Consider the following 26920-nt stretch of genomic DNA (forward strand, 5'->3'; position numbering starts at 1 on the left):
CTTCAGGAGAAATTATTCTTTCCCTGAATAAAAGAAAGATAAAATGAACTCATTTTAATTGTACTAAAAGTGGTTGCCAATCACCCCAAAATCGTGATCTCTTTTTCTCCTTGTTTAGATGAAATTAAATCTTAGAGCCATTTTAAAACCTTTCCAAACTATGAGCGAGGTTGCTTTGCCAATGCACTTTCATTTGGAAGTAATTTTTTAATTTCCTCAAAAACACTCATAAACCTTGAATTTCAAAAAACTGCTGCAAAAAGTGATATTTTTATCTTTTTGTCTCAGTATTTTTGATAACACACTTTTCATCTTGAGGTCATATTATTTTAAAAGTCATTCTGAATTTGATATTACCAGGAAAAAATACTTATCAGCAGAGATCATCATTATCTTGATAGTTGATAAGGCATTTTATGGTATTTAACTTACTGATTATGTATTTCATTAGGTCAGTAACATTTGTTGAGCCCTAAGTGTGAGTAAAATAAAAACATTTTTTTCTAATTATGTCCAAGATTAGTGACAGTGAAAAATGAAATATATATGTTTATTATCTTTATGATTTCTTCAGTTTCTAAGTAAATCCCTGCACCTTCACAATCTACCAAACTTTTCCACTTCCTTACTTCAGACACATGATGTTGGACAGATCATGCTTTGTTGATTTTGAGATCTAAAAGCAATGACCCATTCCCATTCCTTCCTTCCCCTATTTTTCCAAAACCTTTTACAATGAAAAGATACCAGCTTTCTGGATGTTCAGAGTCAACCATTCAGACAGCAAAGCAACATTAAGAAAACATTTAATGAATAACTACTCTACTAGGCTCTACTCTAGCGAGGAGAATCCATCCAAAGATTTTTTAAGGAGTTTGGAAGATATGGCTAATGGATCCTGTTAATTGTACTAGGGGTGGTAATATAGAATTGTTAGAATTGCTTGGATGATCTCTTCTCTCTTAACTTGCTTGATTTTACAATGTTTCAGTCCCTTTTGGAGAGAAAGCAGTGTTCCACACAGTCGGGAACACAGTCCTAACTACCAGTTACCACAGGAGTGGCTTGGACTTTTTAGAGTCGCTGGCTTCATCACAATCAGTTTTCCACAGCCTCTCATCACTGTTCTTACAAAGTTCTAAACAGATGGATCTCCAGAGATGTCCTAGATAGGGGACCCCAGAACATTGGGAAAGGATGAGCAAGACCTGACCTCTTCCTGGGAGGTAGCTCAAATAAGAGGAGAGGAATAGAGGTTCAATTTTTGATGATATTTCATGAGGCTAAAACACCTTTTTGTGATTGCTTATCTTTTTACCCTCTGCTACCAACTTTCCTTCTGTTTTGCCTTTTAAAGTATTTATATACAGCCCCTTCCCCATTTATATTTCCAATTTTTTTTCCCTACTCCTTGTGCTTATCCCAGAGAAACAGTACTATGTGACTTGATTACAAAGTGTTTCTTAGAATTAATCAATAACACCTTGAGCTTTTCCAGTTTAATTTGTATGTATTTATCTTGGAATACACGTCTCTCTAGCATGCAATTTTGTAGTTGTTTTGTTGTTGGCAGGTTTTTAGGAATGGGAGGGGAGGAAGTTGTATTTTTAGCTCTAGTGATTCACTTTATAAACGGTATACACTACAGTCTGTTCTCCAGTTGATTTACTGCATATGGAATCAACTCACTGTAAGTACACCCTACAATTTCAGTGGTTTACAAAACCAATAAAAATATAAAATGCTGAAATAAATATTTAAGATTCCTTTTCTGCATTGCACTAAAGAGATGATGAAAATAAATTTTAAAAGAAAGTATTTGCACTTGAGGAATCCAGGTAAAAGTCATGAAGCTATAATTAAAAACAGAATTATGGGAGCCAGGTAAAATTGGGGAGGGCAGATAATTAGATTTTACTATTTGTTTTGCTTTTATCTTATATTCACTTATACAAAGTCAGTGTTGGTGGACTACAAAATAAAGGTTGTTTTGTTTGTTTTGGGTACCAGGGTTTGAACCTGGGGATGCTTAACCAATGAGCCACATCCCCAGCCCTTTCTATTTTTTATTTTTCATCATTTTAAAATAAAAATTTTTAATCACTTCATCACTTTGAAATAAAGTATTTATATTTGGGTATATGCTACCACTCACTGCATCAGAATCCTTCTCAACACAGAACTTCAAGGAAACCACTACCAGATGATTAGTTTTCCCCCAAGCAATGCACCTATTTGATATCTGAAATTTAGATGCATCTCCAGCCTTATTCCTCCTTCACTGACTGTCTATTCGATATGGAACAGCTGTCATACTGTCTCACAAACCTGCCAGTTCCCTGCATCAAAGACCATTTCACAACCTAGCCTCTCCCTAAGTCCAGTTTTTCCTTCAGCATTCAAATCTCACATCCCACCATGTGTCTTTCCCTGAGACTACAAACCAAAGGAGAGCTCACTGGTTCTCAAACTAACTGCACATAAGAAGTAATGGAGGAAGTGGTTTAAAGCATGGATCCCTTAAGCTCCTTTAGAAACTCTAAAGCAGATTGTGTCTCTGAGACCTAGGAATAGGCATTTTATCCAGCTTCCCAGCCAGTTCATCTACCACTACCTGCCATTCTCCTTTGATGTTTTGGGAACCATTGGTATAAGAGGGGCAAAACAAAACAAAACAAAAAACCAGAAATTCTGGAGTCTGTTAAACCTGAGTTCAAGTCTTACAACCTGTACTTACTGGCTGATCAGGGTACCAGACTTCTCTGGGCCATAGAGACTTATAGTCTCTTTGCCAGAGATTTTTGGGGAAGGGAGCTATATAGGTTTAAGAATCCACTCAACTAAGTTAGCATCTCAAGTGGTGTGAATATAGTCATCTAAAGGAGATCCACCAGAGCAGACTGCTATCCTAAGTGGTGTGCATTAGCCAGTCTCATTTATGCTGTAGTCTTACAGAGTATCAGCAGCATTCCCTCTTTTAAAGTTCAAACAAGTTTAGTGTCTTTGATACAGAATTCTCAGTCATTTGTGTTTAGACTGATTCCAAACAGAGAATGAGTCTCAATTTCCTGTACATTGAAGCATCCTGTTATGGTGGGTAAAGACATGGTAGCACTGAATGCCATTCTGGGACCTGAAACTATTTCAGTATTTAAATATATTCCAGAACCTTTTAATGGGGATTTCTCTATTCTTCACTCAGGAAAAGAGAATGATAGTATTTAGAACTGGAAAGGACCTCAGAAACCATCTTATTCAGCCTTCTTGTTAAGTTTCAGCAACTTCATACCAACACATAGTTAGATAAGAAAATGTCAATAGCTAGCCACATACAGTTGGGAAAACTGGAATTTGGGTGTAAATCAAAACTGTGGAATGGTTTAAGTCGCTTTAAACTATTGATTTAACCCACAGCTTCAGCAATTATAGTATAATTGAATTAACTAGTAGAGTTAGAATACTGCTAGACGAGTAGATACCGTACAACCTACCATATTTAGACATACCTCCTTCCTTGCCTTCTCTCTACAGCTTTTGAAAAGGAATTTCTTCCACCAGCCTAGTTTGATTAAATAATCAGAGTGAATATCCTTGAAGTTATGATTAAGTTCATTTACTAAAATAAAAAATAAAAAGTATTTGTTGTTTATTAAGTACTTCTTATGAGATGGTTCATTAATTCTATTCATTTCTTTTATTAATCCTTCTAACTATTCTACAGAATAGATGCTGTTATTTTTCCTTTAGTCATAGGAGAACTAAAGCCTGCTCAAGGTCAGGGAACAAGTACGTGGCTGAGTTAGGAATCTAATCTATGTCTGACTTCAAGAGTGTTTTACAGCAACTAATGACAGACTATGACTTAGACTAATATTCCTAAATTTTTGTGTTAAATACTAATTAAAACTACAAACTTTCTCCCTCTATAACTGCTCTTATGTGGAAATTTAGAGAAGGCCCAGGGACTCCCCAAAGCTCCTTCTTCCAAGAATACCATCACCAATGGGTATGTACCATTAAATTTAGCTCTACAGTAAAGATTGTTAAATAATTACAAGGTAAATAATTGCCTACTATATCTTACATGTTGAGTTTAGCACTATAGATAAGAATGAAATTTGGTACATGTATCTTATTGGGTTGAAGAATATATTACAAGTAGAAGCTCAAACTATTCTTTCTGAGCGAATAGAGACAACTTTTTTTTAACTCCTTTTTGTTCAGAAATCACGCTAAAATCATATATACTTTTAAAGATACAAATAATAATAAAATTTTAAAATATTAGGCCTAAGAGGGTTTAAAGATTATCTAAGAACACAACCTTCTCATTTACAGATGAGTAAAATGGGCCTAGAAAGTCTCTTTGACTTACCAAGGATCACATAGCCAGTTAGATCAGGGTCAGGCTTAGCATCCAGAATTCAAGTTCCTGTTCTAGTGTTTTTCCTAGTCCATCCAAATAAGCAATTTTGCATCTCGATGTCATTCCTTTCGAAGTGGGGGAAATGTGTTATTGTGTCTTTGAAAATAAGATAGTAATAAGAGTTTTAACACAGATATTCCTTTCAGCCCTATAAAGATTCAGACAGAAGCTAGAATACAGACATATTCAGAAACAGAACACAGAGGCCAGGAACCATAATGCTACAATGAGATTGGCAATACTGTCTTTTTAGACAGAATTATAGATTACCATAAATTCAGTTGTCTTTACTCCAATCAGTTCTTCATCCACCCACTAGTATTTAGCACCCAACTGCATGCCAAGCACTGTAGTTGACCCTTAAAGAACACAGAGACATAAAATCCAGTCCTGCTCTCATGAAGATCTCAGGTGCTAGAGGAACTAGCAAACAAAAGCAGGCCATAGCCCCACAGCATAGCCTGCTTTCTCAGAAAAGTGACTGCTCCTTTCTCCAGAAAGCTTTGTCCTTCAAGTAAAACATGTTAAGTTGATATTAGCAAGAGTGCTGACCAGTATACACAGTTTTTTTTTTTTCAGCAGAGATTCCTCTTCCAAAAATAGTCATGGATCATAGCTAGATTAATTAAGAAATAGGAGCCTGTGTTGTTTTTCTTTTTTAACTTGGGGCCAGTAATCACCAACCTGACTTTTCAAGGGTGTCTCCAGTTATCCTAAGTGGCACTGAAAATTTCCCCAAATAAAAGTAACTCTCAACTGCCATAATTTACAAGCAAAATTATAATAAACTTATAAATACCACTGTAAAAAGTCAGTGATGTGCCAAAACAAACTACAAAGAGATGATGTTGCAGGGCAGGTGGGGGATGTGAGTAATATTCTATTAGATCAGCAAAAACATGATGTGACAGCCATTTAAATTTTATAAGAAAATAAATGAAAATTCCATTTTAATACTGCTAATTCATTCTTAGTAAATCATCATTCTCTAATAATTCAGCATTTTTGTTCTTGCTGTAAAATGATTCTATAGTAAGCTATAAAATAGAAATGGCATTTCCAGGTTTGAATTTTTACATGTTAAGTTACAGCTTAAAATGTTTTAAAAGTTGTTCAACTTTTTTAAACCAGGAGAGAGGAGGGAGCCCAGGAGCAAGCACATTTGCATATTAGTATGAACAAATGCATAGAGAAGGAGTTTTCCATCAGGGACTTTTGAAAGCATTATAATGCAAACTGTGTTTTTAAACTGGCCAAACTACTGATGGCTTTATTGAATGAATTTATTATAGAAGAATTTTAGTCAGATGCCATTTGTCATCAAATAACAGTAAACACAATAGCCATTTCCAATAAGACTGTTCTATTGAGCCAAGGGCTTAAAAAAAGAAAAGAGTACTTGCCTTGTTCCAAACATAGCATTGTACTAAATATTTGTTTATTACACTAGAGAAGAAAAGAGTCCTGCCAGCCAGACATAGTGGACTGGAAAAAACATGCCATTGTATCAGATATTTCCCAAGAAATATCTACTTTTCCCTCTTTTCCTAATAATGTTTGACAAGTGGAGATGAATTTTTAAAATCTAAGTCTCTTTTATATCATTCATTGGGATAATACTATAAAATCTCTCCTTGGGCACTCAGAGTATTACAACATCAATGACCTGTCAGCAGCTGCATATGGTTTTTCTTTTTAAGACTATGTAAAGCTATAGTTAAATTCTAATTTTCCAAAATAGGTTTAAGTATGGGGAGAGCCAAAATTAGGTGCACTTTTCTTGCTAGAAATTAGACCACAAATTGTACATTGTGCTTATAAAGATGATTAAGGCGGTCCAGCCGAACACCAGCAGTTTGGCAGATTAATTGGAGCATGCAGATTTGTATAAAAACATATGTTGGGACTAGGGAAGCCTTTTTTTTAAAATGATGTTTAAAAGTTTTCTTGTAAGTTCTTATGTGTAATTTACACGTTAACTAATTCTCTGCAAAAAGTCTTAGATAAACTCATATAGGCCAGAGGTCCAATATTTAAGCATTGTATAGAAATAGGAATGTGCCTTTCTCACAGTTAATTAGTAGTAACCTTTTTCATTTTGTAGACCCCCAAGTGTTCATTATTTTAAAATTGTTGCATGATGAAACCAGAGCCACTTGTTTAAACAAGGTGTGTAGGTTTAGCAACCAGAGCTGGAGCCTCTGAGCCATGGTACCTGTGAACATATAGTGAACACTTGGGAAGTATAAGTTAGAATTTGTAGATGGATGAAAAATGACTCTCATAGGATTATAGGAAAGATTTTTTTTTTATTTTTTTAGTTCTAGATGGACACAATATTTATTTTTATGTGGTGCTGAGGATCAAACCCAGCACCTCACATATGCCAGGCAAGCACTCTGCCACTGAGCCATAACCCCAGCCTGGATTATAGGAAAGATTTGAGTTAAAGTCAGCAAAGTGCCTTGCAGAGTGCTGGTGCTTAGTGAGGACTGTCAGGAGAATGGGGAGACAAGGTAAGGGCAGTTCAGTGAGGAGGAACAGTGGTAGCCATGGGAGTGGTAGGGGTAAGCTTGAACACTAGACACAGAAGGCACTTATCTTGAGAAGAAAAGGAAAAGAGGGGAAGTAAGGGAAAAGAAAGAAAGAGGCAATACTTGCTTAAAGCATTATACAGGACTACCTGTTTAAATCCCTTGCCATACACCTAAAATGCAATCTGGACAGTATAAAAGCAAAAAACTTACAAGAATCACAGGTTTTTGTGTCCTTGTTTACTTAAGAAGCTGTCTGCTCAAATTTTTCTTGTTTCCCCTATTCTTTTTGTTTTGCATTAGGGAAGAATTATCTGTCTTGTTAGGCAGATAAAATCTTCACTTTTTTCACAAATTTTTTTGTTGGAATTTAGTTGGGTCTTACATTAAATAATGTATAAGTGTTGAGTTTATGCATAAATGCTGAAAAGTGTCACCTCTTTCTCTTTGGCTCTGATTGTGTAACTAAATCCCCCCTCCGCCTTTTTTTTTTTTTTTTAATGTCCTGTGCTTTATCTCTCCTCACCTTTGCTATTTTTTTCCTTCAGTAGAGTGTTGTACCATGGAAGTCTTGCTAGAAATGGGCTGGAGTTCCTGTGGGCACCACCTTGAGGTATCTCCCTTGCTGATTTCATGGTAGTATGTCTGTGTGACTTTTTCTAGTCCAAGTGAAGCTGTCAAGTACTGTTAAGTGGTACACAGTTTGGCCATAAGAAGATGGACTGGTTATCTGAATGAACTATGAGATTAATTTCCAAGGTCAGGCTGCTGCCCTTATAAAAGTTTAGTTTGCTTGTACAGATTCACTAAAAAGAGCCTCTGTGGTTTTTATTTTTCTGACAATGGGATGAATAACATTTACATGGAAGAAGTTCCAGGTTGTTAAGCCAGCTGGAACTAAGGGTATTCTCATATACTTGGGTTCCCATCATAATAAAATCATCAATTTAGTAGTAGTTTGACAAAAGAAGCCCTGAGCAGTGATGACAACAAATTTCAATGATCTGTGTGATGTTTTTCTTGGTTCTGCTGTTAACTGAAAAGAAGCATTAGCAAGCCACGCACTTGGATCCACCAAGCCCCAGTTCTGAAAAACAGCAGATGATCGCTGAGGTTCTGGGGGCAAATGACTTACTAACCAAGGGAATTGGGTAGCCATGTATTGAAGCCTAAGGCATCAGGGAGGCAGGTGCAAAGGTTTCTACAAATACAAGTTACATTGATACATACATTCACGCACACACCTTAGTGCAAAGAAGAGCCACCAATCATAGCCTGAGCTGGTAATTGGACTGGAGACTTTTCCACACATTGCAACTTGAAATCTTGCTCTCTGGTGACCCATGGAAAACTGTTCCCATTACCTTGTGCAGATAACTAATTGAAAGTTGAGCACCTCTCAGGAGCTCAAATACTTTTTGCTGAAAGAATTGGTAGTTAAGCCATAATTCTTGAACCCAAGATTTATTGTAACTGAGAAACTGCTTGCCCAAAGTTTAATTTACCCCTCTATTTGTTATGACTTGTTAGTTTGACACACAGTATACCATAAAAATAGCTAAACCCACACGGCTCACAATGGTGACACAGACACCTGTAAGATCAGATCTCTCCTGATTCTCCTTCCACACTGTGAAAGGTGCACCATCTTTACTGATTCCTCTTCCTTCATGCGCCCCTTACATTCTCTGCCCAAGTTCATATCCTCACACTCCTTCTCTCTGTACTCCCCCAACAACCTTACGTCCACTTCTGTTTTCAACAGAATTTTCAAATGTCACCAGTTTGTATCTTTTTCTTGAGCTCCAGATACATTCTTTTAATTGCCTGCTATGCTGATTTTCAAACTGACTTCTACAAAAGCCCCAAAATGCCCAAGTGCCCTTGTCCTTACTCTCATGTCCTTCATCTGACATTCTCCGTCTCATCCTTCACAACCAAATAGAAATTTCATCTTCAGTGAAATCACCCCCAAATGTCACTCTTCCACTCCCATCACCGCTATTGAAATGTGGTAGCTTTTCAAAAATTATAGTGCAATAATTAGTAGCTGTGGTTTCATACTCTTAACCTACATTTTCATTTGCATTAACAAAAAATAGTGTACTTTTTTAAAGGATGCAAGTGTTCTGCCATTCTAATGTATTCCATTACCCTTCAGCCTTTTTAAAATCTATAGTTCTCATAAATGGTTTAGAAAATTATTTGATCTTTCACTATTGAATATCCTGTTTCTTATTTTATCCAGAACTTCTTTAAGATTATAGTGAATATACTTAACTCCCTAAAATCTATTTGGTTATCTGTTATTCAGTTGAAATGTATTTATAGCAGTATTATGGTCATTCACATATTTATACATTTTATTAATTTTGAAACAATTCCATCTTAATTTGTTATAAATGTAGTCTGTTCTGCCACTTAAGGACTGATTCTTTCTGTTTAAAAAAGTCTTTTTTTTTAAATCTTATTCCCAGTATATAAGAATCTTAGCAAAAAATCAAACATTAGGTAGCCTGCATAACATATTTAAGGTTCTTATAAGTAAATTAAATATGTGATTATTTTCATACTTTTTGGTAGAATTATACAACTTACAGTTATAAAATTGGACAAGATCTATATGTTTTCACTTCCCTGGAAAGATAAAATATTGCCATGTCTTTAAAGAGAAACATGATAATCATAAATTTTCTAAAAATGAGTAGTTTGAACTCAGGTATAGTTTTTTCAAGTTTTTAAAACTCAAATTAATTCATCCTGACAGATTAAAAATTATATGAACCTTCAGATATTTTAGGATGCCTAAAAAAACATTTTATAAAATTCAAAGGATTGTCTGTAGAAACAGAGTAATAAATAGCTTGTCAGAAGGTGGAAGCATCAGAATGTAAAATACTCAATTAGTTTCAAAACAGAATTATCACGTAAATATATTTTAACAACGCAGTTACATCAAATGTGTAGCATTTAAACAGTGAATAATAGTAATGAATTTTTTATCTCCTTATACAAGAGAAGTTGTAAAAGTTAAGACCTCATATTTTTATTCTGAAGCAACTGGAAGAGCAATCAATGGAATAAGGAGGTTTGGCAGTTCTCCACAGGGTTCCTCCATGCCCTGGGTGGGAAGTCAGCACACCTCACCCTGACTCTGGTTCTTGCCAGTGGGTTTCTGAAGTACTTTATCCTCCTAAATAACATGACAGCATTTTCTAAAAAGCTTTCATAAGACACTGTACAAATGTAAATTGCTACTATTTTCTCATGTCTGGAAAAAGGAAAGTATATTCACAACTGAGTTGATTGTTTGATCCAGATCTTTCCTCCTTATCTAGATTAGTACAATAAAACATTTCTGCACTTCCCCACATTTCCTAAAATACAAAGTAAGAAGAGACTGCAGAGTGACCTTGAGTCTGACTGCCCCTTGTGCCTCAGTTCCCTGGATAGCTACTATTGTTTAACGTTGGGGGATTTATGTACGGTTGTACAAAGAAACTGACACCCACACACACATGCTCAAGTTGAGGAGATCCAAAATTGCAGACCATTTTCTTAAGGATGATGTCCAATCCTTTAGAATAAATAAATAAATATAGAAACATTTTAAATAAGTTTAATCAGATTATGATAAGCACTTTGAAAAAAGAAGGTAAACATTGAGAAAATGTGTACTCTAAATCTTCCATGGCCTTTTTTTGTTTTTCAAGTGATATATATATAAAAAAAAAAAAGTTAAGTGAATGGTGAGTGTAAGCAAAATGAGACACAAAATGAGAGCTTTTTGCTGCTGTAATAGTTCCAACTATACATTTTTTTTACTTGCTGAATGAACAGTACGAATCCTGACAAATTAAGTAAAATTCAGTAACAGAATGGGTCCCTTCTATTAACCATCTATCAATTAGATTAAGACAAAGTTTTGTTATCACACTATGATTCTAAACGTTTTTCTTTTAAAATTATGCCCCACTCATGATGCCTATCTTCACATGAAGTTACCATTCCCATCCTCTTCTGAAATTTCTTTTCTCTTACTGGACAGTTTGAGAGCGGCAATGATCACCCAAAGGCACTATTGTTAAGAATCTCAAAATTGATACAGGGATTATTAGTACTACCAAAGACAGATCCAGTCTAGAACCTGTGTATAAACATGGATGAGATAAAAGAATTTCTCTTCCAAATGGCAACTATTTTAGGAAAAGGAATGCTTTGTCCATAAATAAGCCTAAGGGGCGTTATAAATGTGTCGGGAGCTCTGGGTGATTGATCTGTGTGAGGTCCATCATGAAAATAGACAAAAGTCACAAGGGTTGCTTCCCTGTGGAAATCGTGGTAGAAAATTGCCATATGAGGTCCCTGTGATGGGCCTTGCTGATGAGATTATGGATATAATAACTTTACAGACTGGACTTTCAGTCTCTTGAGATCCTGAGCATCTTTCTGTGAAGTCTAAATAAAACGGTACCTTGCTCTTTAGGCTCCGGTACAGACATTGGCAAGGAATGAGAACTGTCGTCCGCAACCTTCTCCAGTCCTGAATTCTCAGAGCATCTTTCCCAGAGTTGTTACCACTCAGAAGTGGATTTGTGTTAAACTGAAATGTAAGGAAGTTGTGCCACTGTTGCGGTATTACGGTGCCACAAATGTTGAGATGACAAATTCAAACTAAAAGGGAAATATCCCTGGCCCATTTTACTGTAAAAGTATTCCATCAAATTCCCTGGGACAAAAACAGTAACTTTAACTTTCTTCCAACTCTGCCAGTCAACACCATATTTTCCTTCTGGGGAGGTAAGAAAGCTCATCGTGTAACACAGGCAAATGATTAAACAAAGCAAATAATAGCAGTTTTTATTCCATTCAGCCTTTCCCGAGTATAACGTAAGGTTCAAGATCTAGACTAGACCTATGAAAAATGGTTTTGCAGATACTCTCCATAACTTTTCTACCTGTCATTGTCAGCTGTTCATCAAATATTTATACAAAGTGCACTGTGTGCCACTTACTGCTTAATGCCAGATTGGTGAAGTAGACAGGTTACTTGCCATAGAGTGTACTGACTATTGGAGGATATAAACATTAAACAAACACAAACAAATATATAACGTAACATCTTTTAAACTTACAGTTTGACCATAAGAGATCATTTTGCTGTTTTCATTTGAGTCCTTTAGAATCATAAATCCTATTAATCTATATAGTCTATAAATCATATTTTTATTATAGCAAATATCCATAAAAGTACAAATATTTCATCAAAAATACATAACAAACATAATTATTGTTTATGCAGAGCATTGGGCATAATATTAGGAATCTTTGTTATTTTATGTCTCATGTTGAGTGAGTGTTTAAACTCAGCTAGTTATAACTAGTTGGTCATAATTGTCTTCCCATTTCCTTCAACAAATGTTTCTCTAAAAAGTTACAGAGCCAGGTACTATGACACACTTTTATAATCCCAGCAACAGGAGGGAGGAAGATTTCAGTTTAATGCCAGCATCAGCAATTTAGCAAGACCTTATCAAACATAAAAGTGAAAAAGGCTGGGGATGTAGCTCAGAGGTAGAGCACTCCTGGGTTTAATCTCCAGTATCACAAAAAAAAAAAAAAAAAAGAAGAAGAAGAAGAAGAAGAAGTAATATAATAATAAGTGTATTTTTGCAATGACCCTTTTTATAATGGACTTTGGGTGGATTTTCTCTGTCTTTGGTATTAAATTTTATTAGTCTTATGAGGAGTTCAGCTACATCAACAACTGCACACAAAGTAAGGTCTTTTGTAAGCATGAGGCACTCACAGATTACTTCAAATATCATCTTGCATTGGCCTCAGCCTGGCCTGTTAGTTCAAGCCCTAAAAATAAACACCTATTAATCAGCTAATGGCAACATGGGTGGACCAGCTCTCTGACTACAGGACCTCAGTGTAACCTCATTCAATAGCTTGTCTTATGTCACCCAGGATGGGGTGGTTTGCAGCCAGAAATGCCTCTAAAAGAAAAGACAGTCACAAGCTTAACTAAATGTTTAAAATAACCTCCGTAACTCCTCTCCACATTGACAGATTGCTTTCAACTCCGTGAAATCAAACCATAGCACCAGCCCCAGCGGCTTTGTGGGGCCATCTTAGAGCCACAGAATGTGTAAAGTAAAATTGCAGGTTCAGTCAGAACATCCAAGTATGGCTTTGCCTTGTCTCGCTTTTAATCAAAAAACAATCAGAAGTGAACTCACTCCTGGAAGTCCTTATCTTCATAAAATTCAACTAATGACTCCTGTTAAGGTAAATAAAGTTGCTGTGTAACTCACTAAGGAAACTGTTCACTGTTCACCTCGTGCCCGCAGACTTGTCCAAGAATACAAATTGAAGGAACCCCGTGGAGCTGCCCGTGACTATTTATATACACATACTTTGTCCCAAGGACTCCGGAAAGTTGAGCCCTCAGAATAGTTTTCAGTTTTTTTGAATGGCAGTCTTTTTTCTGTATGGAGTGGAAATTGGGGCTAGTGGTGGGGGCGGGGGGTAATGTATACTTTATTGTATTTACCCCCAAATAAGTGAGCTGCAGTAGATACTTTGGTCCTGCACAAAGTAAATATTTAGCTCACAGATTCCACACACAAACACCGCCTGCAGTATTTGGGTTTCAAGAAAGACGATCGCCTGCAGGCAGAAGTCTGCAGCACATTCCACACGTGGGAATGGGCTTTGCCCTTGCATACCATCCCAAGGGGCCTTGAGGCACCGGTGGACGGATATACATCACCCTTCCGTCCTGACAACCCCACTGTGTCTCTCTAGCTGTGTCTTCTGCATGCCTACCATCTTTCTTTACTGTGACTTTTCTGCACTGTCCCCAGTGCTATTCTCCCTATCCTGTCTACATACACATCTCCCTCCACCTGAACTGTCTTCTCTTACCCACTCAGTTCAACTTGACTTCAAGATGTGCTCCAAAGATTGCCTCAGCCTTTGCTCAGAGCCTTCCCTGACTCTTCCAGGTAGAATTAAGTGTTTCTTCTCTGAGCTACCACAGGGCCTTCTGCACAGCTCTCTCACATTTGTCTCCTTTTACACTAATCCTTTAGCCTGCCTGTTTTCCTTCCTGCAGAGAGCCCTGCAAGGCAGGAACCATGTTCATCTTATCTGTGAATCACCTCAATATGTGCCCTTTTTAGAAAGGCAAAAGGTTTTACTGTCCCTGATTTTCAATTAGGAAAAAGGAGAGCAAGCACTGTACACTGATAGCAGCACTTTCCTGATAGAGGAGGTACAATTAGGTTTTTCCAGACATGTCAGTCACTTATATATGGTAGTAAACAAGTCACCTCACCCCAGAAAGACTCCGTTTCCTTGGTTGTCAAGGCAGAGTCATGTGCTTTTTGAGGTCCACCTATTTTACTGGACAACTTGTGGAAGTGAGTTGGAAATTAGGAACTGTTCTGCTCATCATCACCTGCAAAACAGACCAGAACTTAGTAGAACTTATCCTGTCATTTGAGTCCAGCCCTGCAGTGTTCTGTATTCACCCAAGATCCTTCTACTATTACTTAAAAAAAAAAAAAAAAAAATCTGTCCTTAGTTTCATGTTTCTTTCCTGCAATTGTCTGATAAAGCGACTTCATTAACCCCAAGAAAACAGAAGCTTTGGGCAGCTTTAGCAATTGCTGTTGGCCACTGGGCTCCCTGAAGTCCAACTGGGGGTCTCTGATCAGCCTTAAAAGTGAACTTTAGTGTCCTGAAAGTTTTCTGTGTTCTCTTTAACAAGGCCATCTAAAGCAGCAGCCATCATTTTTGCCTCAGCCATTTGGGTTTTTTCCCTTCTCCTTTCTAAAGCCTTTAAATATTAGTTTTAAAATGTTTACTGTTGCTTTTGTATTCTTTCTCTTTTTTATCATTTTTTATCATGATTAAAAAAACCTATAACATTAAATTTACCATTTTAAGCATTTTTAAATGCACAGTTTTAAGCATTTTTACATTATTTGTGCAATGGAGCTCTAGAATTTTTCATCTTGAAAAACTGAAACTCTGTACCCATTAATTACTAATGTCTTCTCCCCAACCCTTAGCAATTACTTTTCTGTTTTCTGTGTTTAATGATACTTTTACCTCTTTAGACACTCCATATGAGTGAAAACATGCAGTATTTGCCTTTTGTAACTGGTTTATTTCACTTAGCACAGTTTATGTCTTGGAGCTTGAGTCCTGTTGTATCATGTGACAGGATTTGACTCTTTTTTAAGGATGAATAATATTCTGTTGTATGCATACCACATTTTCTTCATCTATTCAACCATGGACATTGGGTTTCTTTATTCTTCTTGTTTTTTAAAGAGATATTAAAATCACTTTATAAAGAATTATTAAACTTATTAAGGCTTTTCAAAGTGCTTGTGGTCTAACTATGTTTAGGATGGTACAGTGAAACCTCAAAATGCTCCCCTCAAATTGGTTTGTGCATCCCTTCTTTGTGTGTGACATGGAACTTAAATATTAAAGTAGGCCAAGTAATGTCATGTTATTAAGAGCAGGAACTTATATTTAAATAACATTTAAATCGCCGACATCATCAGGAGTTGTTGTCTCCTCTCTTTTGAAGTAGAGTTTCTCCTGGTCACCTGAAATTAATCAGCTCTTCTTTTCAAAGGCAGGAGTGACTATGTGAAGTGACTGGCCTGCCCTCTGGCTCAATTCTGGGGGGGATTCCTTACTAGATTCTACTGTTGGGTAGGATTTCCTGAATGGAGCAACAAAGAGTATACAAAAGAAGGTGCTATAAAGCTAATTTATCCTCGGGTTCACTTTAAACTCCAAGATACAAATGCTATTGTGCCAGCTTTGTAGATGGAAAAATTAAGGCACAGAAAGTTAAAAATAGAAGGTCTTAAAGATGATGTCTTCCAGCCCCCTCATTCTATACAGGAAGGACTCGACCAATGTGGAAGAGTCCTTTGGTAAAGCATTTGTGTTGCCCTTACCTTGAAATTGAGATGGGGAGGGGTTTGGGAATGACATTTTAATGATTTGAAAAACTGTTTGGGGAATCAAAACACAGAAGACTGTTGTTCAGATTTGGGCAGACATCTCAACTTGGCTACTTTTGCTTTTTATCTCCTTATGTAAGTAAGCTGTTTAATCTCTTGTTTATAAAATGGGAATAAAGTATTCCTACCTTGCTGGGCATGGTGGCACATGCCTGGAATCCCAATGATTCCGTAGGCTGAGGCAGGAGGATGGCAAAGCCCTAAGCAACTTAGCAAGAACCTGTCTCCAAATAAAAAGAGCTGGGGATGTGGCTCAGTGGTAAAGTACCCCTAGGTTCAATTCCTGGTACAAAACACACACACACACACACACACACACACGCACGCACGCACCCTACATCATAGGTTCATTGCGTGTATTAAATGAGACCACATATATGAAGACAGTGCTAGGTACATAATAAGCATTCAGTGTTTAACTCCCTTCATCATCATCATTTTGATCAACATAGCTTTATTATAGTTTCTCAACATTAAATATATGTGCTCATATTACCTACCCATAGACTTTTGTTTTGAGTGAGATAATGGATATAAAGAGCTTACAAGAGTAGCTGGCACATAGTAACTGTTGAATAACTGCTACCTGCTATTATGATTATAGTTATTGTTATTATTAGAAGTCTTATTGTCATTGGCATTATTATAAGTAAATAATCAGATATTTCTTTTGCAAATACCTTCTGCCAGCCCCCAAAATGGAAACTGCCAGGAAAATAGAGCTGGAGTAGAGTCAGGCATGTGCTAACTTTAGGGATATTACATTGACTAGAATACCTTACTCTGGTTTTATTTAGGAGGAAACCAAATAGAAAAAATTACTCACAAAACTCTAAATTGAAGGCTGAAAGATATTTTCCACTAGATGACTTTCAGTACATCCTTACTCTAGCCTAGGGTGACCTCCCCAGTCCAAACATCTGTCTGTTCCTGCAGCCAGGCTTCTGTGCACCTCGCCACCTTGTCCATTCCTAGTTTATGGAGTTGGACAGGTGTGTCCTTTCATTCCCCATTAGGGTTTTCCTATTCTGAGACCTTACCTGGCTCAAAGCTTCCTTTTGCAGATGTAGCATTAATTAAGCTATGCCTTTAAAAATATAATCAGGTTGTATCTTTACAAACTTGAAGTTTTATAACTATAAAGTTGACCTTTGAAGTTCACTTATTTGCATTTTCCTTTTGCTGAGTTTAATTTTCTATTTCTGTTTTGCCATTTTATTTTATATGGTTCTTTGGGGAAAGGCAGGATATAAATACATTGAAAGCCTCACACCAACATGTAGAAGCCATAAGATTCTCATTTTCTTTAAAGGTACACTATTGAAAATGGTGCAAAGATCATTTTGCAGAGTTTAAATGTTATTGAAAAGTAAAGCCACGAGGTGCACAGGCTACTGCTGAACCTGGGAATGATATAGGCTCTACAGAGATGGCATGTGAGGTTATTGAATGGAAATCCATGTGTCATACACAAATACAGTACATTTTAATAGTTTGATATCTCTTTACTCATCTTAAACACCTTAAGGTATTTGGAAAGGGAAGAAGAAATATAACAGATGAACCTGCTGAGATGTGGCCAGGAACAGTAGTATTTCATTTTGATTGATGTTTTTACAACCTTATCTTCTAGATGAAAGCTACTGTAAACAAAAGCCTACCTAAATTGATCGTATTTAAAGGAGGCAAAACCACCAGTGTGTGGCTGCTGTTGGCTCTCATGTGCTTTGTTTTTCTTCTTAGCAGCCAATTCCTACCCATCCTCACAGTCACCACCTCCACCACCAGTAGTATTATTTCGAGGGACTTTCTACCAGGCTTGAAATCACAGCATCTCCCATAACATCCTAGAGAGCATAGATTCCTAATAGCAGTCTGAGCTAGTTCTTCAGAATTGGGCATATTTTTAAGGCTTATTTTCTCCCTTAAAAATGACTTTCCTTCCCTTCATGGTTGAGAGTTATCAGCAACAGTTGTTTTAATTTTGATGGTCGGGGGAGGGGTGTGAGGAACAGGGGCTAGAAGTGTGTTTTATTTCCTAAATGCATGATACACTCTACATCTCCTGGGGAGGGGACTGTGTTGTGGCACTCATTCATATAGCCACTCAACAAACCTGATTGGCTGGTTCCTGTGTGCCTCTGAAATGCAAACTGCTCTCAGGACGCTTATATTTTAGAACTGTCTGATAACTGCTAAGCTGAATTATCTGTATATTTTTCTTCTAAAATCCTTTTTTTTTTTTTTTTTTTTTACTTTCCTTCACTTGACTATTTCCCCTAGTAACTTACACATTTCTGACTTCTAACTTATTTTCCCCTTTCCAGCATTTGCCTTCATGAATCTGAAAAATGGAGGGGTGGGGGAGCGGGGTTGGAGGGGATGGGTTTGTTAGCCAAAGAGATTTGTGAATAAGAGAAAATTTTAACTATCCACTTAGAGCAAGCTGAGATCTGCCATACCTGAAGTCTGTGTCACATTTGGTTAATGATAGATTTATTGGACAAACATGTATCAGCCTTAATCCTTTAGCTATTTGCCTTCTCCAAGGATGAAAATTCCAATAATTTTTTTTGTATTATTTTAAGCAGAGTTTTATATATCCAGAACCCATAAATCTCGTTGTACCTTGAGATAAATGTCTGACTGAACTCTGGGTTACCCTGTGATCTTTTGAGAACTCAGCCAAGGAAAAAGAAACTCTATTCCCCCTATCCGTAATCATGAAAAAGAGTACACGAGGGGCTGGGGTTGTGGCTCAGTTGTAGAGCTCTTGTCTCACATGCATGAGGCACTGGGATTGATCCTCAGCACCACATAAAAATAAATGAATAAAATAAAGATATTTTGTCCATCTACAGCTAAAAAATTTTTTTTAAAAAAAGAGTACATGAGAAAACATTTGGGGGGTAAATGATATTTATATAATAAAATCTCTATTTTTTAATGTACTTCTAATTCTAATATTCACAAAGTTGGAAATGAAAAGTTCAGAAATAGCCTCAGAATTTACCAGAACAAGTCTGTGGTAGACAAGAGGTGAGTACCAGAGTGGACTACAGCAGTCATCCCAGGCTTTGCCAATTCAATGATCACTATCCATTATGGTTGTCATATCAATTATAAATTCTCTGACATCAAACACTAAATCAGCTGAAATGATGGGTTTGCCTTTGGCATGTTTCCCTGGGGAAATAACTGAGAAAACATGTAATAAATCACACAACCAATTTTGTAAACCACCCCCAACTTTTGGAAGAAGGCCGGAATATAAATTCTAAGTGATTATACCCAACTTACACCCAAGGTCTGCATGAAGTATCCTCTCACTTTTAGTACTTCAGTGTTTTTCAAAGTAAACATGACCTTGGGTACTTTGTTGCTTGTAGGTTTTCTGTTTCTTCCACTGCAATTCTATCGCTATCCCTCTCCTCTTTCTGTTTGAGGATGTATATTGCCTGCCCCCTACATCCTAGTTTAAAGCAGAATCCAGGACTATTGTGCTTAAGCTCATCCTCCAGTTTCATGACTAGATCGTGTCAGTGTGATTCTGGCCCCTCCATCCCTCCATGTCTCTTGGGACCCCTAATCCTACTCTTGCTCTCTCCACCTATAAGTGGACATATCATGGAGAAAATTAAAAGGGCCAGCAAGTGAATAAATACAACACAATTGAAAACTCACCTTTTCAAGGAAGACTTCTAGAATACCATGTCCATACTATAATTTTCCCTTTACTGCAAACCTTTTGTCATTTTGTTTATTCAGTAAACTATGTGTCCACTTAAAATGTAGATTTTTTTCTACACTATTAAAATTTAAGTTATATGCAACTTATGGAGAGGAACCTTTCTTTTGTGATTTGTACTCCACAACAGGATGGATCTGCAAGCCTATATATGGACTCTTAATAGGTAAATGCCTTAATAGGCTGACCCATGACAGAGGTAAACATTTTTCTAGGAAAACAGACAACAGATTAAAGACAAAATAACTTTTGATTTTGCTTTCTATCTTTTTTTCTCTCCTGAGGAAAGATTTCCAATAAGCTAGAATTACTGTAAGCATAGCACCTAAGCATATCCAACATGGCCCAACATGAAGTAGAAATTAAGCACTTTTCCAGGTAATTTAATTTGGATGAGAAAATGTCCAGTTATGTACACAGCAAGGAGAATTTCAGGTCATTGTGGTTGTGTACTTGTATACATTTTAAATTTTCCCCAAAGTAATATATTTTCTATTTATTTTCTATGCAGCATAAAAGCCTGAAGTAAATCAGTATTTATATTTTTACCTTTTCATTTTCAAAATTATAGAAAGTAATTTGTTTCAAAGAGATAAAGTTGCATTTTTTATAATCCAGATCTATAAATTAAGGAAACTCATAACTACGGTTTTCTTTCTTTAGTCATTTCAATTTGCAAACACAAACTTGCCAAGCAAAAAAAAAAAAAGAAAATGAACCAAGTTATCATATTTTTATTTTATTTCTAGATACTACAGAAAAAGGAATATTTGCATCTTGTATTAAATTGACCATAGTGCCAGAACCTTATGATGTTATATTACATGATAACTAATCTATTATTACTGTACACATATTTATGCACAGGCATAAATACACACATAGTTTGCATATAAACATGTGCAAGCATATTTCACTTGGACTGAAAAGTTATTTACAACTTCGTCTAGAGATACATACAACAGTGATTAACAAGTGCACAACCAATCTACAACATGCAGATTAAAACTAAATAAACAGTGTAAGAGTTTATTTTAAAACAATTACAAGATGTTTTATATTTCTCCTTTATCCTGAACTATGTGTTTGAAAATGCACTCTTCATAAAAACCACATGCAAGTCTTTTTGATGGTGAAACAGTTGACTTCCACCAGCCACATGTCTGCACACATCCTCAGAAGATAGCACAGACCCCACACAGCCACTCCAAAGGAGAGGTTAAGAAAAAAAGTGTGTGTGTGTGTGTGTGTGAGAGAGAGAGAGAGAGAGAGGGAGGGTGGGGAGAGACTGACTCACTGTTCTTCTCTTATTTTTATTTATTTTTGTTCCTTTTTTAGGGAAGGAGTTTTCTATTTGCCTAAGAATTGAAATCAAAGATTTGGGCTGGGAACAAAGATTCTAATCAATACAACTAGGTTTGTTTTTATTGTTTGATAAAGACCCTCATGAACAAGAAACTTAACTAAAATCATCCAGTCATTTCATAGCCCACTTGCCACCCTTCAATTGAAAATTGTTTGTTTTATGGACTTGATCCAGATTTATATCCTGGGACCTAGTGCACTGAGAATTCTTTTTTATATAATCATAGTAATTCAACTATTGGGAAGAGAAGTATTAGATCTCTTGAGTTTCCCTTATTCTATGTAGAGAAGCAAATTGTGTGATAGTATATGAGTACTGCCACTTTTCACCATCTTATTATATTGTCAGAAAGAGATGTAAAAGCACACTAGTTTTTAAAAATATGCATGTTTTCTTATAGAGCTGAAAACACAAATACTCCAAGTTTATGGCACAAATCTAAAATACATTTCTATATTAAAGATATTTTGGAAGCAAAGTGGGGAAAATGGGCCTTTGGGGTTCACAGCATCCACCCTGTATTACAAATCTGAATCTTCTTCTCTAGGAAAAGAGAAGAATCTCCACCCCACATGCTCACTTGGGCCCACTGCTTCCCTCAGTTTTCCTCATAACTTATTCCAGCTGTTTATTTCCATTTATGTGAACAGGCTGTGGCAGTGATCTGGATTTACTCCTCTCCCCTCGTGTTTAGATTCTGCCCCATAACTTCTGAGTCCCTTCACAGTGTGAAACATTTCTCTGAATTTTATGCCATGATTCTGTAATTCTCACCCCATAGCTTACTCCTGCCTGATTGTCAGGGGCTTTAAATATGCTCTCTCAAATGGAATCGTCTTAATTTCCTTTGCTGAATCATAGGTTGGTTTTCCATATACTTCTTCGATGCGGTGACACTTGAATACAAATGGGTAACTAGATAAACTTTGCAGTGTGAAACTGTTGACTCCCTACTAGAAGAATGATTCCCTGTGGACAGGTGCATCCCAGCTCATAATGTCTCTACCTGCCTTGCTCCTGGCCCCTACTTTTTTTTTTCTTTTGCAGGTGTTATAAATATTTTTTTGAAGTTGAATGACCATTATAAATTTCTGTGTAAACATAAGGTTTAGTTAAGTAGTATAGTATAGAAGTCACAAGTGTGATCAATAGAGCCAGGCTGCTTGAGTTCAAAGCCTGGTCATTTTGGTGCCCTGGTATCTTCTTCTGTAAAGTGAGGGTAATCATATTGACCCTTTGTTGAGTGGCAATGAGTATCAAATTAGTCTGCACATGTGGAAGTGCTGGAAACCCTGCCTGTCACATAATAAGCATTCAGTAAATGTTAATAACCTCTTTGTTGCTAGCTATGGAATTATTATTATTTTGTATGTTTTTAAACAACATCTTTATAGACAAAAGAATTCATTAGTAGCCCCTGAAATCTGAGGGAATCTCTAAGCTAAACAGACTTCCAAAAACCTACTAGAGAATTGGTTACTGGGGCTAATTTACAAATTGGTATCTGGTAGTGCAGTGAGAAGTTCTGTGTTCCTTTCCAACACTCTCTGAAGAAGATGCCTCAAGGGAAAGTATAACAATAGGAAATTAATAGTCCTGTACTTTCTCTATAGGTGAAAATACTGTCCCAGTAATTCCTGCATTATGGGCTATAGCACAGAAAGGGATTGTTTTGTTTTATATTTTAAAAAGTAAACAAGCTCTTCCTGAATTTGGGGGCCCAAATTTTCTGGCTGTGACTTGAAGTTTCTTAGAGTTATAGAAAACCTTGAACTGAAAGACACAATTTATAACTCATACCATATTCTCTCAAACATTTGCAATCTGGAATCCTCAGGGATTATCTGAGGATAGCTAGATTTTTCTGGAAAACTAAGAATTTACTCACTGAAGTACCATTTTTAAAATGTTCTTGGTGACAGTCTTTAAAAATACATTACAGCTTTCTCTGCCTTTTTTTTAAACTGAACAAAATGTAACCAGCATCTGTTTTTCCTAGACTGTCCTCAGCATCTGTTGAGATAGACAGAATCTGTTTGCCCCAACACCAAACAGCCATAGGATATCACAGCTGGCATTTTTAATATCTCCTCCCTAGCTGTCAGTAGTCATTCACCTGAGCTGGCAACATGTTCTTCCTATAACAGCCTCCCCTGCCCTGTGCACCTCTTCAAATTTGCAACTTTAGAAACCAAGTTTAACACCCAGACCACAGACTGGAGAAAACATGGAATATGCTTCGTTTCAGGTAACCCCAGCATCCTGGATAAGCAGCAAGGACAGGTCTTAGTGCATAGTCTTAAGTGAGGAGCCAAGAAGCAGTTAGTACAAAAGCACACAGTTACTTAATAACTGAAGTTTGCCTTTAAAAGTTGCTGTTTATAGATAATCACCTTCAGTCGTCCCTTCTGCGGTAAATTCTGGGTTCCACTGTAACTGAAAGAGCCAGTCTATACTCAACAGGACTCTTCATACTGCACATGTTAAAGAATGGTATTTGATTTGTACTTGAATTCAAGTTTATAGTGCATATTTGTATTAGTTTTCTGATGCTGTATAACAAATGACTCCAAAACCAAGTGACTTAAAATAGCACACATGTATCTCACAACTTCTGTGGCTCTGGGGTGCAAGCACAGCTTAGCTGGGTCCTCTGCTTCACAGTCTCTTCCAGGCTGCACTGGCCCAGTGTCTGCAGTCTCATTGGTAGGTCCAACTAGGAAGGATTCACTTCCATGCTTACTCAGTGGATGTTGGAAGGATTCATTTCCTCAGGGACTGTTGGACTGAGGGATGCAGTTCCACAGTAGCTGTTGACCACAGACCACCTTCGGTTCCTTGTCACACAGGCAGCTCCCACATGACAGTTTTTCTTCATCATAGAGTACAAGCAGAGAAAGCAGCAGAGTTTAATCACAAGACAGAAGTCATAGCTTTTCTAACTGAATCACAGTGATAATTCTGTCACTGTTGCTGTATTTTAGTTACAAGCAAGTCACTAGGTCCAGCCTAGTGACAATTCAGGAACAAAGGATTACAAAGAGCTTGAATATAGGTGGGTATCATTTAAGACCATCTTAATAGTCTGCCTGCCACAATATCTGTCTCTATCTCTTAGTTGCAACCCAGAAAGAACTCCACCAGCATTATTACTGGGGTCTTCTGTCATTACTGCTGCTGCCCAATTTAGTTTGACACTTTTCTGTACCTTTCAGTGGCTAGACTGCTCTCGGTAGAGTGAGTTCTAAATGGGACCTGGTGCAGTTGCTAAATGTCTTTCCTACTAGCTCATTTTTGACTGTGAAGATGAACCATATGTGCAGGGACAGGTTAGCTACAACTTTGCCAAGTATTTTCATACATCTTCAATATGTCTTAGTGTTACTCATATCAGAGAACCTCCCTTGTGTATGCCATTCACCTGTACGTAACATATCCATCTATAGAAAAAAGTGGAACCAATTAGAGGGACATCTCCAACCCTGCCAGATTCAAAGATTTTCTTCAAAACAAACAAAAACAATTTTTGCTACTCCCATATGATAACAGCTGTGCTTTTAGATCCCATCTACTTAGAAAATACATGATGACTGAAAGCTATTTTATCATATCATTGAATCCTATTTTATCATCAACATTTTAGAAATAAGACAAGATAAATATGTGTAATATGTACTTATATAAAATATTTATATATGTGTGTATATATTTCCCCCTCTGCGAATAGAGGGGGAATAACAATCTCTTGCAGTTTCTTCCCAGCCCCTCAATTATCTGGCCCAAGGTTGAGAAACTGAGTTAGATCTCAGAACGGGGTCAAGAACTCAAATGGCCACAGAGGCCAGCTGAACAACATAAATGAGCGAAGTAGAAAGAACATAAGAAAAATGCCCTCTTGTTTTTTTCTTGAAGTATGAATCCCTCTGAGGCTGTCTGGTGCTTTCGCACATTGGAAGAGATGTGAGTATGGAAAACTGGGTCTTTACACTAGAGAAGTCCACAGTACAAGCGTGGAGATCAAGGGTACCTGGCACAGAGTCTCAGCATCAGGGAGTTACAGAGAATGGTGGAGACTGCCACAAACCTGAGAATGCATGTCATGTCTGAAGGGGGCACCTGTTACTTTGCTCCAGCCACTTGTGACCCCATCAACTTCTCAAAAGAAGCAGAATATGAAGGATTCTTTGTAAAAAGTCCTAATTTTTATGTGTTGACTAAATTTTTTTCTTTTGATAGTGGGGATTGTACCCAGAGGCCCTCTACCACTGAGGTGGCCACAAAGTCCCCTCCCCCCCTTCTTTTTTTTCTTTTTTTTTTTTTTTTGAGGGAGGATCTCACTCAGTTGCCCAGACTGGCTTCATACTTTTGTCCTTCAGGCTGCCTCAGCCTCCTGAGTTGCTGGGATGCAGGGGTGTACCACTATGTCCAGTTCTTTTTTTTTTTTTTTTTTTTTAGTAAAAGCTCAGCATTGGTTTAATGGAACCCATCACATAATGTTATTGTTTTGCACTCCCTGTTTTCAAAATTTCAGTTGTAGAAAAAAAATTATTTGTGTTGAATCAAAATCCAATTCTTAGCTACTCTGAAACATTGCCCTAATTCTACACTTAAGAAACAAAGAATGAATCAAACCTCTCCTCCCCAAGAGCCCTCTCATAAGCAGGGGATTGGTAAGCAAGTTGCTACCTGAGGGTTCTTTTCTAGGTCATATTCCACTGTTCTTCAAATGTCTTGCATTTCTCCTGGGTCAATTCCAGATTGGAGATATGGCACCAGAGTCCTCCAAAACATTCTCAGTACAGACTACCTAGTACAAGGGCATTTCCTCTTTTTCTGGTTAAAAATTTATACTCTTTCACCAGGTTACTACAATCACAGACTGCCTAGGTCCCAAGACAGCTTTTTCCATATTTCAGCTGTGAGGCTTTATGAAACCTGCTAAATTTCTTTGTGCCCCAATTTCTTCATTTCTAGAACAGGGATGGTAATTGAACCTACCTCATGAGGTTGGCATAAAAATTATTTGTCAAGCCAGGCACATTGGCACATGCCTGTAATTCCCACAACTTGGGAGTCTGAGAAAGGAGGATCCCAAGTTTCGGGCCAGCCTCAACAATTTAGCAAGACTGGGTCTCAAAATAAAAATTAAAAGAGCTGATGTAGATAAAGTGCTTAGAAGTATGTCTGGCACACAATAAATGCTAAGAAAGTACTAATACATGTTGAGCCTCCCTTATCCAAAATGTATTAGGCCAGAAGTGTTTCAGATTTGGGATTTTGTAGGAATTTGAAATACTTGCAATGCATATTAAAATATCTTTAGAGTAACACCTAAGTATAGACACAAAATTAATTTATGTGTCATTTATACCCTGTACACATAACCTGAAGGTAATTTTATGGCATTTTTTTTAGTGCACCTGTGTTTTAACTACCACCTATCATATGAGGTCAGGGGTGGAATTTTCCACTTTGCATTATGTTAGCACCCCAAAAGAATCATATCTTGGTATTTCAGATTTTCAGTGTAAGAATTTTCAACCTGTAAGAACATTTGTGTAACTATTATTACCATCATCCTTACCATAGTGAAAAATGTCATCTTGTGGCAATAATTGGGTCCTGCCACGAACACTTCTAAAGTAGGCCACCACTGATTCAGTAACCAACAAACCTGCCTGATTCTGTTATTACTGATGCCATATTCTCCATCTTGTCCAGGAGGGTATCTGCCATATACTAGGCAGATAACAAGAGTTGAAGAATATAAACAAAACGTGGTCTTTG

At 37.0% G+C, this 26920-nt stretch overlaps 1 protein-coding gene across 2 annotated transcripts in view; it reads left to right on the forward strand.

The window, feature by feature from the left end:
• Positions 1 to 26920, forward strand: part of Cdin1 (CDAN1 interacting nuclease 1) — a 223499-nt gene that overhangs the window by 190773 nt on the left and 5806 nt on the right. Inside the window, exon 11 of one of the 2 annotated variants that reach the window (XM_071608070.1) lies at positions 21106 to 21183. The exons of the other annotated variant lie outside the window; for it this stretch is intronic. Within the exon in view, the coding sequence (XP_071464171.1) occupies positions 21106 to 21136 (31 nt within the window). The 3' untranslated portion in view covers positions 21137 to 21183. The remainder of the gene's footprint in view (positions 1 to 21105; positions 21184 to 26920) is intronic. 2 annotated transcript variants of the gene reach the window in all.

The sequence above is a fragment of the Marmota flaviventris genome, chromosome 2, assembly GCF_047511675.1.
Source record: "Marmota flaviventris isolate mMarFla1 chromosome 2, mMarFla1.hap1, whole genome shotgun sequence".
Classification (NCBI taxonomy): domain Eukaryota; kingdom Metazoa; phylum Chordata; class Mammalia; order Rodentia; family Sciuridae; genus Marmota; species Marmota flaviventris.